We start from the raw sequence: 13,648 nt of genomic DNA, 5'->3' as shown, positions 1-13,648 counted from the left end.
CCCAGTGTTCGCAGTGTGTGAGCTACCCCCACCCCCAGTGTTCGCAGTGTGTGAGCTACCCCCACCCCCAGTGTTCAGTGTGTGAGTGACCCCAACCCCCAGTGTTCAGTGTGTGAGCTACCCCCACCCTCAGTGTTCGCAGTGTGTGAGCGATCCCCACCCCCAGTGTTCGCAGTGCGTGAGCTACCCCCACCCCCAGTGTTCGCAGTGTGTGAGCTACCCCCACCCCCAGTGTTCAGTGTGTGAGCTACCCCCACCCCCAGTGTTCACAGTGTGTGAGCGACCCCCACCCCCAGTGTTCGCAGTGTGTGAGCTACCCCCACCCCCAGTGTTCAGTGTGTGAGCTACCCCCACCCCCAGTGTTCACAGTGTGTGAGCTACCCCCACCCCCAGTGTTCAGTGTGTGAGCGATCCCCACCCCCAGTGTTCGCAGTGCGTGAGCGACCCCCACCCCCAGTGTTCGCAGTGCGTGAGCGACCCCCACCCCCAGTGTTCGCAGTGCGTGAGCGACCCCCACCCCCAGTGTTCGCAGTGCGTGAGCTACCCCCACCCCCAGTGTTCGCAGTGTGTGAGCTACCCCCACCCCCAGTGTTCACAGTGTGTGAGCTACCCCCACCCCCTGTGTTCAGTGTGTGAGCTACCCCCACCCCCAGTGTTCAGTGCGTGAGCTACCCCCACCCCCAGTGTTCGCAGTGTGTGAGCTACTCCCACCCCCAGTGTTCACAGTGCGTGAGCTACCCCCACCTCCAGTGTTCAGTGCGTGAGCTACCCCCATCCCCAGTGTTCGCAGTGTGTGAGCTACCCCCACCCCCAGTGTTCGCAGTGTGTGAGCTACCCCCACCCCCAGTGTTCAGTGTGTGAGCTACCCCCATCCCCAGTGTGCACAGTGTGTGAGCTACCCCCATCCCCAGTGTTCGCAGTGTGTGAGCTACCCCCACCCTCAGTGTTCGCAGTGTGTGAGCTACCCCCACCCCCAGTGTTCGCAGTGTGTGAGCTACCCCCACCCCCAGTGTTCGCAGTGTGTGAGCTACCCCCACCCCCAGTGTTCAGTATGTGAGCTACCCCCACCCCCAGTGTTCAGTGTGTGAGTGACCCCCACCCCCAGTGTTCAGTGTGTGAGCTACCCCCACCCCCAGTGTTCAGTGTGTGAGCGATCCCCACCCCCAGTGTTCGCAGTGCGTGAGCGACCCCCACCCCCAGTGTTCGCAGTGCGTGAGCGACCCCCACCCCCAGTGTTCGCAGTGCGTGAGCGACCCCCACCCCCAGTGTTCGCAGTGCGTGAGCTACCCCCACCCCCAGTTATCGCAGTGTGTGAGCTACCCCCACCCCCAGTGTTCACAGTGTGTGAGCTACCCCCACCCCCTGTGTTCAGTGTGTGAGCTACCCCCACCCCCAGTGTTCAGTGCGTGAGCTACCCCAACCCCCAGTGTTCGCAGTGTGTGAGCTACTCCCACCCCCAGTGTTCACAGTGCGTGAGCTACCCCCACCTCCAGTGTTCAGTGCGTGAGCTACCCCCATCCCCAGTGTTCGCAGTGCGTGAGCTACCCCCACCCCCAGTGTTCAGTGCGTGAGCTACCCCCACCCCCAGTGTTCACAGTGTGTGAGCGACCCCCACCCCCAGTGTTCAGTGTGTGAGCGACCCCCACCCCCAGTGTTCGCAGTGTGTGAGCTACCCCCACCCCCAGTGTTCAGTGTGTGAGTGACCCCCACCCCCAGTGTTCAGTGTGTGAGCTACCCCCACCCCCAGTGTTCAGTGTGTGAGCGATCCCCACCCCCAGTGTTCGCAGTGCGTGAGCGACCCCCACCCCCAGTGTTCGCAGTGCGTGAGCGACCCCCACCCCCAGTGTTCGCAGTGCGTGAGCGACCCCCACCCCCAGTGTTCGCAGTGCGTGAGCTACCCCCACCCCCAGTGTTCGCAGTGTGTGAGCTACCCCCACCCCCAGTGTTCACAGTGTGTGAGCTACCCCCACCCCCTGTGTTCAGTGTGTGAGCTACCCCCACCCCCAGTGTTCAGTGCGTGAGCTACCCCCACCCCCAGTGTTCGCAGTGTGTGAGCTACTCCCACCCCCAGTGTTCACAGTGCGTGAGCTACCCCCACCTCCAGTGTTCAGTGCGTGAGCTACCCCCATCCCCAGTGTTCGCAGTGTGTGAGCTACTCCCACCCCCAGTGTTCGCGGTGTGTGAGCTACCCCCACCCCCAGTGTTCGCAGTGTGTGAGCTACCCCCACCCCCAGTGTTCAGTGTGTGAGCTACCCCCATCCCCAGTGTGCACAGTGTGTGAGCTACCCCCATCCCCAGTGTTCGCAGTGTGTGAGCTACCCCCACCCTCAGTGTTCGCAGTGTGTGAGCTACCCCCACCCCCAGTGTTCGCAGTGTGTGAGCTACCCCCACCCCCAGTGTTCGCAGTGTGTGAGCTACCCCCACCCCCAGTGTTCAGTATGTGAGCTACCCCCACCCCCAGTGTTCGCAGTGTGTGAGCGACCCCCACCCCCAGTGTTCAGTGCATGAGCGACCCCCACCCCCAGTGTTCAGTGCGTGAGCTACCCCCACCTCCAGTGTTCAGTGCGTGAGCTACCCCCACCTCCAGTGTTCAGTGCGTGAGCTACCCCCACCTCCAGTGTTCAGTGTGTGAGCTACCCCCATCCCCAGTGTTCGCAGTGTGAGCTACCCCCACCCCCAGTGTTCGCAGTGTGTGAGCTACCCCCACCCCCAGTGTTCGCAGTGTGTGAGCTACCCCCACCCCCAGTGTTCACAGTGCGTGAGCTACCCCCACCTCCAGTGTTCAGTGCGTGAGCTACCCCCACCCCCTGGCAGAGAGCCGCCAGCCCGCCCACCAGCTGTAAATTACACAATAACACCGCCACAATTGTGGTGAAACGCTGACCTGAGCATTTTGTAAGGCTTGGTAGACAGATCCAGGTCGAACCAGGCCAGACGACTGTCGTAGCTGCCACAGATCACATTGTCACCTGTGAACACATTGAAAAGCAATCATTAAACATCAGCACACGGAGCAGACAACACTCAACAGGTGATCCCTCGGGCTGGGGAAAGGTTCAAAACCCTGGAGCCTGGGTCTGAGGCTGGGAGGGCCTGGGGGTCCTGTATAGAGCACAGAGGGTGTTAACTAGAACAGAAACATTTGGCCTTATGTCAATGTGTCAAGTGAAACCATGACTGGATAGGTCATTCAGCTATTTGAGTCTGTTCTGCCATTGAATCACATCACTGCTGATCTACACGGCAGCTCCATTTCCACACCGTAGATCCATAGCCCTTCATCATCGTGCTAACCAAAGGTATATTGATCACAGTCCCAAAAGGACGCATAGGTGGTCACTAGAAACTTGCAAAAGGCAAGTTCAGAAATGGATCTTCTCGCACACGGACACCTAGATCAGTCTCTGGACAGGGGAGTGATGAGACAGCTGGATGCTGCGATGGTTGGGTGGGGGGTCCGCAGGATTCCATGGAAACATGAGCTCCCTGTGCTGCTGTGTGTGAAGATACATGAATGGAAATGCCGGACCAAACCACAAGATGACCAGGATATCCGGGCACAACACTGACCCAAAACACATGCTTCCTTACCTGTATGGAATGGGAACCCTTTACCCCCCCTGGACACACTTCAGTACAGCAGATGATATAATATAGGTCAGGCAGCAGTCAGCAAGTTCCAAGGACCAATGGATGGCTTCAGAGCTGTACAGAATTAAACTAGGGTCACGCTCAGACTGGTTTAGAGAAGAGTGACTGCCCATTTATCACAATCCTTCGACCGTGAACATCACAGGGTCGTTCTGGCACAGGAGAAGGCCATTTGGCCCATCGTGTCGACACCGGCTCTCCAAATCAGCACCATGACTCAGTGCCGTTCCCCGGACCCCTGCACATTGTTTCTATTCAAATAATCATCTAACTCCCTCGAGTGCCTCGACCGAACCTTCCTCCACCACACTCCCAGGCAGCGCATTGCACACCCCAACCACCCATTTTGTGAAAATGATTTTCTCCCACATCACATCTGCTAATTTTTCAAATCACTTTGACTGGGTGTCCTCTCATTCTTCATCCTTCAACGTGCCTATCTACTCTTGCTATAAGGCTATTACTGTTTAGAAAGGTTAACATTGGGAGACTGGAGGGAGCAACGAGGACAAGTCCAGATCGGAGACATTTACGTTTTGGGAAGTTAAGGAATTAGCCGAAAGCTCAGTTTCACATTTTATACAATGGTCACCATCGAAACTTCAGTTAGAAGGCAGGAAATTATCAGCACTGAGAGAAAGCAGGTGAGTGAGAGACCGACGGCTGCATTGCCACAAAGGTTAATGTCATGGCCTCTAAATATTCTGCTTCCCCAAGTTACACGGGGTCCCCTCCAGTCAGGTGCTCCCGGGGCAGCACGGTGGCGCAGTGGTTAGCACTGCTGCCTCACGGCGCCGAGGTCCCAGGTTCGATCCCGGCTCCGGGTCACTGTCCGTGTGGAGTTTGAACGTTCTCCCCGTGTCTGCGTGGGTTTCACCCCCACAACCCAAAGATGTGCAGGATAGGTGGATTGGCCACGCTAAATTGCCCCTTAATTGGAAAAAATGAATTGGGCACTCTAATTTATTTAGACTGCTCAACGTCTCTGCAAGTGGTGGACAGGTTGATCAGATAACTCACCTCCAGGGTGTATGGCCATGCTCGACACCCACTTGCAGTTGGCCATTAGTTTCTTAGTGAGTTCCTGCTTGAGGAGGTTGTAAACACGGACGTAGCGCTGCGTGGCCACAAAGAAGTACGGCCTGATTGGATGGAAGAGGACACACTGCACCATGCCTTTGTTCTTGCGGAAGGGATTCTGACTTCGCCGCTTGCTCAGTTGGTGAATGAGGACCTGTGCGTTGCCGTTGTCTGGGATAACCGTCGCCAAATAATCGCCCTTTCCATGCCAGGTCACCTGTTTCACCATCTAGACAGAGAACAGAAAGTAGGGTGTCACCATGGGAAAATTGCACTAACATGGTCCAGTGTGCCTGTGGTAACACGATCAGACAAACAACACAGAAGTTGAGTTCACATCTTGGCTTATAGTTAAATTCAACAAATCGGAGGGTTCTCAACCCGTGCAAGAAGATAATGAAACATGAAAAGCCCAACTGGGTCCTTCAGGGAAGAAGACCTACCACCCAGTAAGCCCAGCCCCACACAAAATGAAGAACTCTGAAACCCAATTTATAATCCCTTCAGTTAACACGAGGTGGCCACTGAATCCTTTGAGCCTGTTCCTCTTCAATTACAGCTTCATTTATTTGTGTTTCAACTCATTTGGTACCGTCTTGGTTCCATTACTGTGGCCAATCAGCACAAAATTCTTCAACCTCACAATCGGTGGCCCCTTGGGCGAGTTCCAGATTTCCATTACACTGTGTGAACTCGGATTTCTCCCCTGAATGGCCTATTTGATGTCACGCCCCTTGCTTCTGGCTTGCCCAAACAGGGGAGCTAACCCGTCTCTATCCACCCCGTCAGTCCTTCAACGATTCAAACAGTTTTATTTGGATCGGGATGTTAAACGTCAGGTGCAATCGAGCTATGGTGTGATAACACAGGGTCTCCTGAGCATGGGTTTGAAAGACCCTGGGAGGCCGGGGTCATCAGATTTTGCACGGCTGGTTAGGTAGCTGAAGAACTGGAACCAACAAGTTGGAGCTTGCACCAAACACATTGCCTCAAACATATTTCCAGAGTTCTTCACACATATTCCAGACACAGTGCAAATTATCTTGCACTGATTTTAGGCAGCCAACAGAGACCCCAAAAGCAGTGAGGACCAATAAGGTGTGGGCATGACACCAACATAGAATAGGTGCAGAACCCAGCACCAAGAAATTGGCTTATATTGTACCAGTTTTATGCCAATAGAACAAAATGGCTCTAACACGTGCCAATTTCAACAACTCTCCACCCAATGCCTCTTGTTGAACATGATCCGAGCCTCCCCAACCACTCATCATGTAATGAACTCGACATTTTTAATTTACAGAAATTTCAGAATGATCATCACCTCACACCCACTTCTCTGGGGGTTCGATATGCAGAGGAAGCCGGCAGCACGGGCTCAATTCCCCAAGGCTCCACCTTCTCAACCTTGCCCCTCGCCTAGGTGTGGTGATCCTCAGGTTAAATCACCAATAGAACATAAAACATTACAGCGCAGTACAGGCCCTTCGGCCCTCGATGTTGCGCCGACATGTGAAACCACTCTAAAGCCCATCTACACTATTCCCTTATCGTCCATATGTCTATCCAATGACCATTTGAATGTCCTTAGTGTTGGCGAGTCCACTACTGTTGCACACAGGGCATTCCATGCCCTTACTACTCTCTGAGTAAAGAACCTACCTCTGACATCTGTCTTATATCTATCACCCCTCAATTTAAAGCTATGTCCCCTTGTGCTAGACATCACCATCCGAGGAAAAAGGCTCTCACTGTTTACCCTATCCAATCCTCTGGTCATCTTGTATGCCTCTATTAAGTCACCTCTTAACCTTCTTTCGAACGAAAACAGCCTCAAGTCCCTCAGCCTTTCCTCATAAGATCTTCCCTCCATACCAGGCAACATCCTGGTAAATCTCCTCTGAACCCTTTCCAATGCTTCCACATCCTTCCAATAATGAGGCGACCAGAATTGCACGCAATACTCCAAATGCGGCCTCACCAGAGTTTTGTACAGCTGCAACATGACCGCATGGCTCCGAAACTCAATCCCTCTACCAATAAAAGCTAACACACCGTACGCCTTCTTAACAACCCTATCAACCTGGGTGGCAACTTTCAGGGATCGATGTACATGGTCACCGCGATCTCTCTGCTCATCCACACTACCAAGAATCTTACTATTAGCCCAGTACTCTGTATTCCTGTTACTCCTTCCAAAATGAATCATCTCACACTTTTCTGCATTAAACTCCATTTGCCACTTCTCAGCCAAGCTCTGCAGCTTATTTATGTCCATCTGTAACCTGGAACATCCTTCCGCACTGTCCACAACTCCACCGACTTTAGTGTCATCTGCAAATGTACTCACCCATCCTTCTACGCCCTCCTCCAGGTCATTTATAAAAATAACAAACAGCAGTGGCCCCAAAACAGATCCTTGTGGTAACACCACTAGTAACTTCCTATAATGCGGCGACCAGAACAGCACGCAATACTCCAAATGCGGCCGCACCAGAGTTTTGTACACCTGCAACATGACCTCATGGCTCCGAAACTCAATCGGGGCAGCACCGTAGCATTGTGGATAGCACAATTGCTTCACAGCTCCAGGGTCCCAGGTTCGATTCCTCACTGGGTCACTGTCTGTGCGGAGTCTGCACATCCTCCCAGTGTATGCGTGGGTTTCCTCCGGGTGCTCCGGTTTCCTCCCACAGTCCAAAGATGTGCAGGTTAGGTGGATTGGCCATGATAAATTACCCTTAGTGTCCGAATATGCCCTTAGTGTTGGGTGGGGTTACTGGGTTATGGGGATAGGGTGGAGGTGTTGACCTTGGGTAGGGTGCTCTTTCCAAGAGCCGGTGCAGACTCGATGGGCCGAGTGGCCTCCTTCTGCACTGTAAATTCTATGATAACTGAACTCCAGGCTGAACATTTCCCATCAACCACCACCCTCTGTGTTCTTCCAGCTAGCCAATTTCAGATCCAAACCGCTAAATCACCCTCAATCCCATGCTACCGTATTTTCTGCAATAGCCTACCTTGGGGAACCTCATCAAATGCTTTACTGAAATCCATATACACCACATCAACTGCTTTACCCTCGTCCACCTGTTTGGTCACCTTCTCAAAGAACCAATCAGCTCTCCCTCCCAAAGGGGAAAGCAGTCTATGGTCAGCTGGGATTATGGCTTCTTCACTTACTATTTTACTTCTCTGTTAACGCCACAGTGTCCACCATCTGTTTGGCTGGGCAGTTGAGGTGTCAGATATTAGAGTACCGGGCAGAATAAGTCATATATATTTAAGTGTATTAACTTTCAATGTGCAGGGTCAGGATAGGAATGGTCAGGACACTAGCTCATTAAATATAATTTTTCAAATCCCACCTCCCGGATGGGATCAATTAGGAAGTTATCCAGAACCCGTACCTGTAAACTATTATCTCGTACTTAAATTATGTTTTAATGTAGAGTTGAAGATTAGAAGTAAAAAGACTGCTCTTTACTTCTGGAGTGCTTGATATTAGTTCATGCTACAATTAGTGTCTCTGTTAATCAGCATTCCCCGCTGAATAATCAAGATTTCACTGTAGTTTAAACTTTCCTCATCCATAAACTTTTATTAGAAGCAAAGGATGTACAACAATATCCTATAATGCCCTATATAGGGAAACCAGGACGTACGACCATAGCCCTTATAAACAGAAGCTCCAGCAATCCAGATTGGAAACGAATTGTAGACAGGACTTAAATCAATGTAAGTGGTAACTGGATAGCAACTCCAGATGTGAAAGTTGCAGATGTTAGAAGAAATAGCAGACCTTGTTGTGTTTGATGATGAGCCGCAATCCTTTATCAAAGGAATCTCCCTCAGCAGCAGTCCATTCCACAGGTTGCACAGGCTCCTCCTCTGCCTTCTCAAATGATGCAATTAACTGGTCTGTAGCGTTATACAGTAACTTATCACCCAGGCAGGGATTAACAATGATAACAGACTGATCTCTAAAGAAACAAAAATAAAACACTTAGTGCACCCTGAAGAACGATTTGGGTTATTGACCCAGATACCATATGAAGTACACTCACTACAGTTCAGCTCCACACTGCCAGGACAGGCACAGGAGAAGTTAGATATATCCCAGGATAAGTACAGAAACATGTCTGTGTGGGTCTCACCCCCACAATCCAAACATGTGCAGGGTAGGTGACTTGTCCAAGCTAAGTTGTCCCTTCATTGAAAAAAAAAACAATTGGATACTCTAAATTTATTTATAAACTACAGAAACAGGCCTTTCCGCTCAGCTCGCCAGGACTGGTGTTTATCAGCAATCATTCCCACTGTGAGTCAGCTCAATATGCGAACCACTGTAAAGAGGATTCTCCTCATTTCCCAATTGGATTTATTTTATTTTTTTTTAAAATATTTTTATTGAAAATTTTTGGCCAACCATGACAGTACATTGTGTATCCTTTACACAGTAATATCACAATATAAATAACAATGGCCAGATTTATAAACAAGAAATAAATAATATATAAACAAAAACAAAACCAAAACTAAATGGCAACTGCCTTGTCCCAGATAAATATTCTCCAAAAATATGTTTTAACAGTCCAATATACAATTATCTATAACAACAACCTATACATATTATACTTATATATTAACATCCCTGAGAATCCCTCTGGTCCCCCCCCCCCCCCCCCCGCCCCCGCTCCCCCCCCCCCCCCCGGGGCTGCTGCTGCTGTCTTCTTCTTTTCCATTCCCTCTATCTTTCTGTGAGGTATTCGACGAACGGTTGCCACCGCCTGGTGAACCCTTGAGCCAATCCCCTTAGGACGAACTTAATCCGTTCCAGCTTTATAAACCCTGCCATGTCATTTATCCAGGTCTCCACCCCCGGGGGCTTGGCTTCCTTCCACATCAACAGTATCCTGCGCCGGGCTACTAGGGACGCAAAGGCCAAAACATCGGCCTCTCTCGCCTCTTGCACTCCCAGCTCTTCTGCAACCCCAAATATAGCCAACCTCCAGCTTGGTTCGACCTGGATCCCCACTACCTTCGAAAGCACCTTTGTCACCCCCACCCAAAACCCCTGTAGTGCCGGACATGACCAGAACATGTGGGTGTGATTCGCTGGGCTTTTCGAGCATCTCGCACACCTATCCTCTACTCCAAAAAAATTGCTAAGCCGTGTTCCAGTCATATGCGCCCTGTGTAACACCTTAAATTGTATCAGGCTTAGCCTGGCACACGAGGACGATGAGTTTACCCTACTTAGGGCATCAGCCCACAGCCCCTCCTGAATCTCCTCCCCCAGCTCTTCTTCCCATTTCCCTTTCAGCTCGTCTACCATAATCTCCCCCTCGTCTCTCATCTCCCTATATATGTCTGACACCTTACCGTACCCCACCCATGTCTTTGAGATCACTCTGTCCTGCACTTCCTGCGTCGGGAGCTGCGGGAATTCCCTCACCTGTTGCCTCGTAAAAGCCCTCAGTTGCATATACCGGAATGCATTCCCTTGGGGCAACCCGTATTTTTCGGTCAGCGCTCCCAGACTTGCAAACGTCCCATCTACAAACAGATCTCTCAATTGTGTTACTCCTGCTCTTTGCCATGTTCCAAATCCCCCATCCATTCTCCCCGGAGCAAACCTATGATTATTTCTTATCGGGGACCGCACCGAGGCTCCCGTCTTTCCCCTATGCCGTCTCCATTGCCCCCAAATTTTCAGAGTAGCCACCACCACCGGGCTCGTGGTGTATTTCTTCAGTGAGAACGGCAACGGTGCCGTCACCATGGCTTGTAGGCAAGTCCCCCTACAGGACGTCTTCTCCAATCTCTTCCACGCCGCTCCCTCCTCTTCTCCCATCCACTTACATACCATTGAGATGTTGGCGGCCCAGTAGTACTCACTCAGGTTCGGTAGCGCCAGCCCCCCCCTATCCCTACTACGCTGCAAAAATCCCTTCCTCACTCTCGGGGTCTTCCCGGCCCACACAAAACTCATGATACTCTTCTCAATCCTTTTGAAAAAAGCCTTCGTGATCACCACCGGGAGGCACTGAAACACAAAGAGGAATCTCGGGAGGACCACCATTTTAACCGCTTGTACCCTCCCTGCCAGTGACAGGGATACCATGTCCCATCTCTTGAAGTCCTCCTCCATCTGTTCCACCAACTGCGTTAAGTTTAACCTATGCAATGTACCCCAATTCTTGGCTATCTGGATCCCCAAGTAGCGAAAGTCCCTTGTTACCTTCCTCAGCGGTAAGTCCTCTATTTCTCTGCTCTGCTCCCCTGGATGCACCACAAACAGCTCACTTTTCCCCATGTTCAGCTTATATCCTGAAAATTCTCCAAACTCCCCAAGTATCCGCATTATCTCTGGCATCCCCTCCGCCGGGTCCGCCACATACACCAATAAATCGTCCGCGTAAAGAGATACCCAGTGTTCCTCTCCTCCCCTGAGTACTCCCCTCCACTTCCTGGAACACCTCAATGCTATGGCCAGGGGCTCAATCGCCAGTGCAAACAATAATGGGGACAGAGGACATCCCTGCCTCGTCCCTCTATGGAGTCGAAGATACGCAGACCCCCGTCCATTCGTGACCACGCTCACCATCGGGGCCCTATACAGCAGCTGTACCCATCTAATATACTCATCTCCAAAGCCAAATCTCCTCAACACCTCCCACAAATAATCCCACTCCACTCTATCAAATGCTTTCTCGGCATCCATCGCCACCACTATCTCCGCTTCCCCCTCTGGTGGGGGCATCATCATTACCCCTAGCAGCCTCCGTATATTCGGATTCAGCTTTCTCCCCTTCACAAGCCCAGTTTGGTCCTCATGGACTACCCCCGGGACACAATCCTCTATCCTCATTGCCATTACCTTGGCCAGAATTTTAGCGTCTACATTTAGGAGGGAAATAGGTCTATAGGACCCGCATTGCAGCGGGTCTTTTTCCTTCTTTAGGAGAAGCGATATTGTTGCCTCTGACATAGTCGGGGGCAGCTGTCCCCTTTCCTTCGCCTCATTAAAGGTTCTCATCAGTATCGGGGCAAGCAAGTCCACATATTTCCCATAAAATTCGACTGGAAATCCATCCGGTCCCTGAGCCTTCCCCGCCTGCATACTCCTAATTCCTTTCACTACTTCCTCTATCTCGATCTGTGCTCCCAGTCCCACCCTCTCCTACTCCTCCACCTTAGGAAATTCCAGCCGGTCCAGGAAGCACATCATTCTCTCCTTCCCATCCGGGGGCTGAGCTTCGTATAATCTTTTATAGAATGCCTTGAACACTCCATTCACTCTCTCCGCTCCCCGCTCCATCTCTCCTTCCTCGTCCCTCACTCCCCCTATTTCCCTCGCTGCTCCCTTTTTCCTCAATTGATGGGCCAGCAACCTGCTCGCCTTCTCCCCATACTCATACTGTACACCCTGGGCCTTCCTCCACTGTGCTTCTGCAGTACCCGTTGTCAGCAAGTCAAATTCTACGTGTAACCTTTGCCTTTCCCTGTACAGTCCCTCCTCCGGTGCCTCCGCATATTGCCTGTCCACCCTCAGAAGTCCTTGCAGCAACCGCTCCCGTTCCCTACTCTCCTGCTTTCCTTTATGTGCCCTTATTGATATCAGCTCCCCTCTAACCACTGCCTTCAGCGCCTCCCAGACCACTCCCACCTGGACCTCCCCGTTATCATTGAGTTCCAAGTATTTTTCAATGCACCCCCTCACCCTTAGACACACCCCTTCATCTGCCATTAGTCCCATGTCCATTCTCCAGGGTGGACGTCCTTCTGTTTCCTCCCTTATCTCCAAGTCTACCCAATGTGGAGCGTGATCCGAAATGGCTATAGCCGTATACTCCGTCCCCCTCACCTTCGGGATCAACGCCCTTCCCAAGACAAAAAAGTCTATTCGCGAATAAACTTTGTGGACATAGGAGAAAAACGAAAACTCCTTACTCCTAGGTCTGCTAAATCTCCACGGGTCTACTCCTCCCATCTGCTCCATAAAATCTTTAAGCACCTTGGCTGCAGCCGGCCTCCTTCCAGTCCTGGATCTCGACCTGTCCAGCCCTGGCTCCAGCACCGTATTAAAATCTCCCCCCATTACCAACTTTCCCACCTCTAGGTCTGGGATGCGTCCTAGCGTGCGCCTCATAAAATTGGCATCATCCCAGTTCGGGGCATATACGTTTACCAAGACCACCGCCTCCCCCTGTAATTTGCCACTCACCATCACGTATCTGCCCCCGCTATCCGCCACTATGGTCTTTGCCTCAAACATAACCCGCTTCCCCACTAGTATAGCCACCCCCCTGTTTTTCGCATCTAGCCCCGAATGAAACACCTGCCCCACCCATCCTTTGCGTAGTCTAACCTGGTCTATAAGTTTCAAGTGCGTCTCTTGTAACATAACCACGTCTGCCTTAAGTTTCTTAAGGTGTGCGAGTACTCGTGCCCTCTTTATCGGCCCGTTCAGCCCTCTCACATTCCACGTGATCAACCGGGTTGGGGGGCTTTTTACCCCCCCCCCTTTGTCGATTAGCCATCCCCTTTTTCCAGCTCCTCACCCGGTTCCCACGCAGCTGTGTCCCCCCCCAGGCGGTGCCCCCCCGCCCACCCCACCCCATTCCGGCTCCCCCCTCTCCCCAGCAGCAACCCAGTAACTCCCCCCACCCCCCCCGCTAGATACCCCACTAGCGTAGTTACACCCCCCATGTTGCTCCCAGAAGTCAGCAAACTCTGGTCGACCTCGGCTTCCCCCCGTGACCTCGGCTCGCACCGTGCGACGCCCCCTCCTTCCTGCTTCCCTATTCCCGCCATGATTATCATAGCACGGGGACAAAGCCCGCGCTTCCCTTTTGGCCCCCCCCCATGGCCAACGCCCCATCTCCTCCACCTCCCCTCCTCCCTCCACCAC

The 13,648-nt window shown here is 52.1% G+C and overlaps 1 protein-coding gene across 2 annotated transcripts in view; it reads right to left on the bottom strand.

Moving 5' to 3' along the window:
- Positions 1–13,648, bottom strand: part of bop1 (BOP1 ribosomal biogenesis factor) — a 256,999-nt gene that overhangs the window by 5,312 nt on the left and 238,039 nt on the right. For both annotated transcript variants that reach the window (XM_072507966.1, XM_072507965.1), the window contains exons 12-14: positions 8,534–8,714; positions 4,672–4,960; positions 2,885–2,969 (exon numbers count right to left, since the gene is read on the bottom strand). In XM_072507966.1, coding sequence (XP_072364067.1) covers positions 2,885–2,969; positions 4,672–4,960; positions 8,534–8,714 — 555 coding nt within the window. The remainder of the gene's footprint in view (positions 1–2,884; positions 2,970–4,671; positions 4,961–8,533; positions 8,715–13,648) is intronic.

This window comes from Scyliorhinus torazame, chromosome 6 (assembly GCF_047496885.1).
Source record: "Scyliorhinus torazame isolate Kashiwa2021f chromosome 6, sScyTor2.1, whole genome shotgun sequence".
Taxonomy (NCBI): domain Eukaryota; kingdom Metazoa; phylum Chordata; class Chondrichthyes; order Carcharhiniformes; family Scyliorhinidae; genus Scyliorhinus; species Scyliorhinus torazame.
This window is presented reverse-complemented; position numbering and strand designations above follow the sequence as displayed.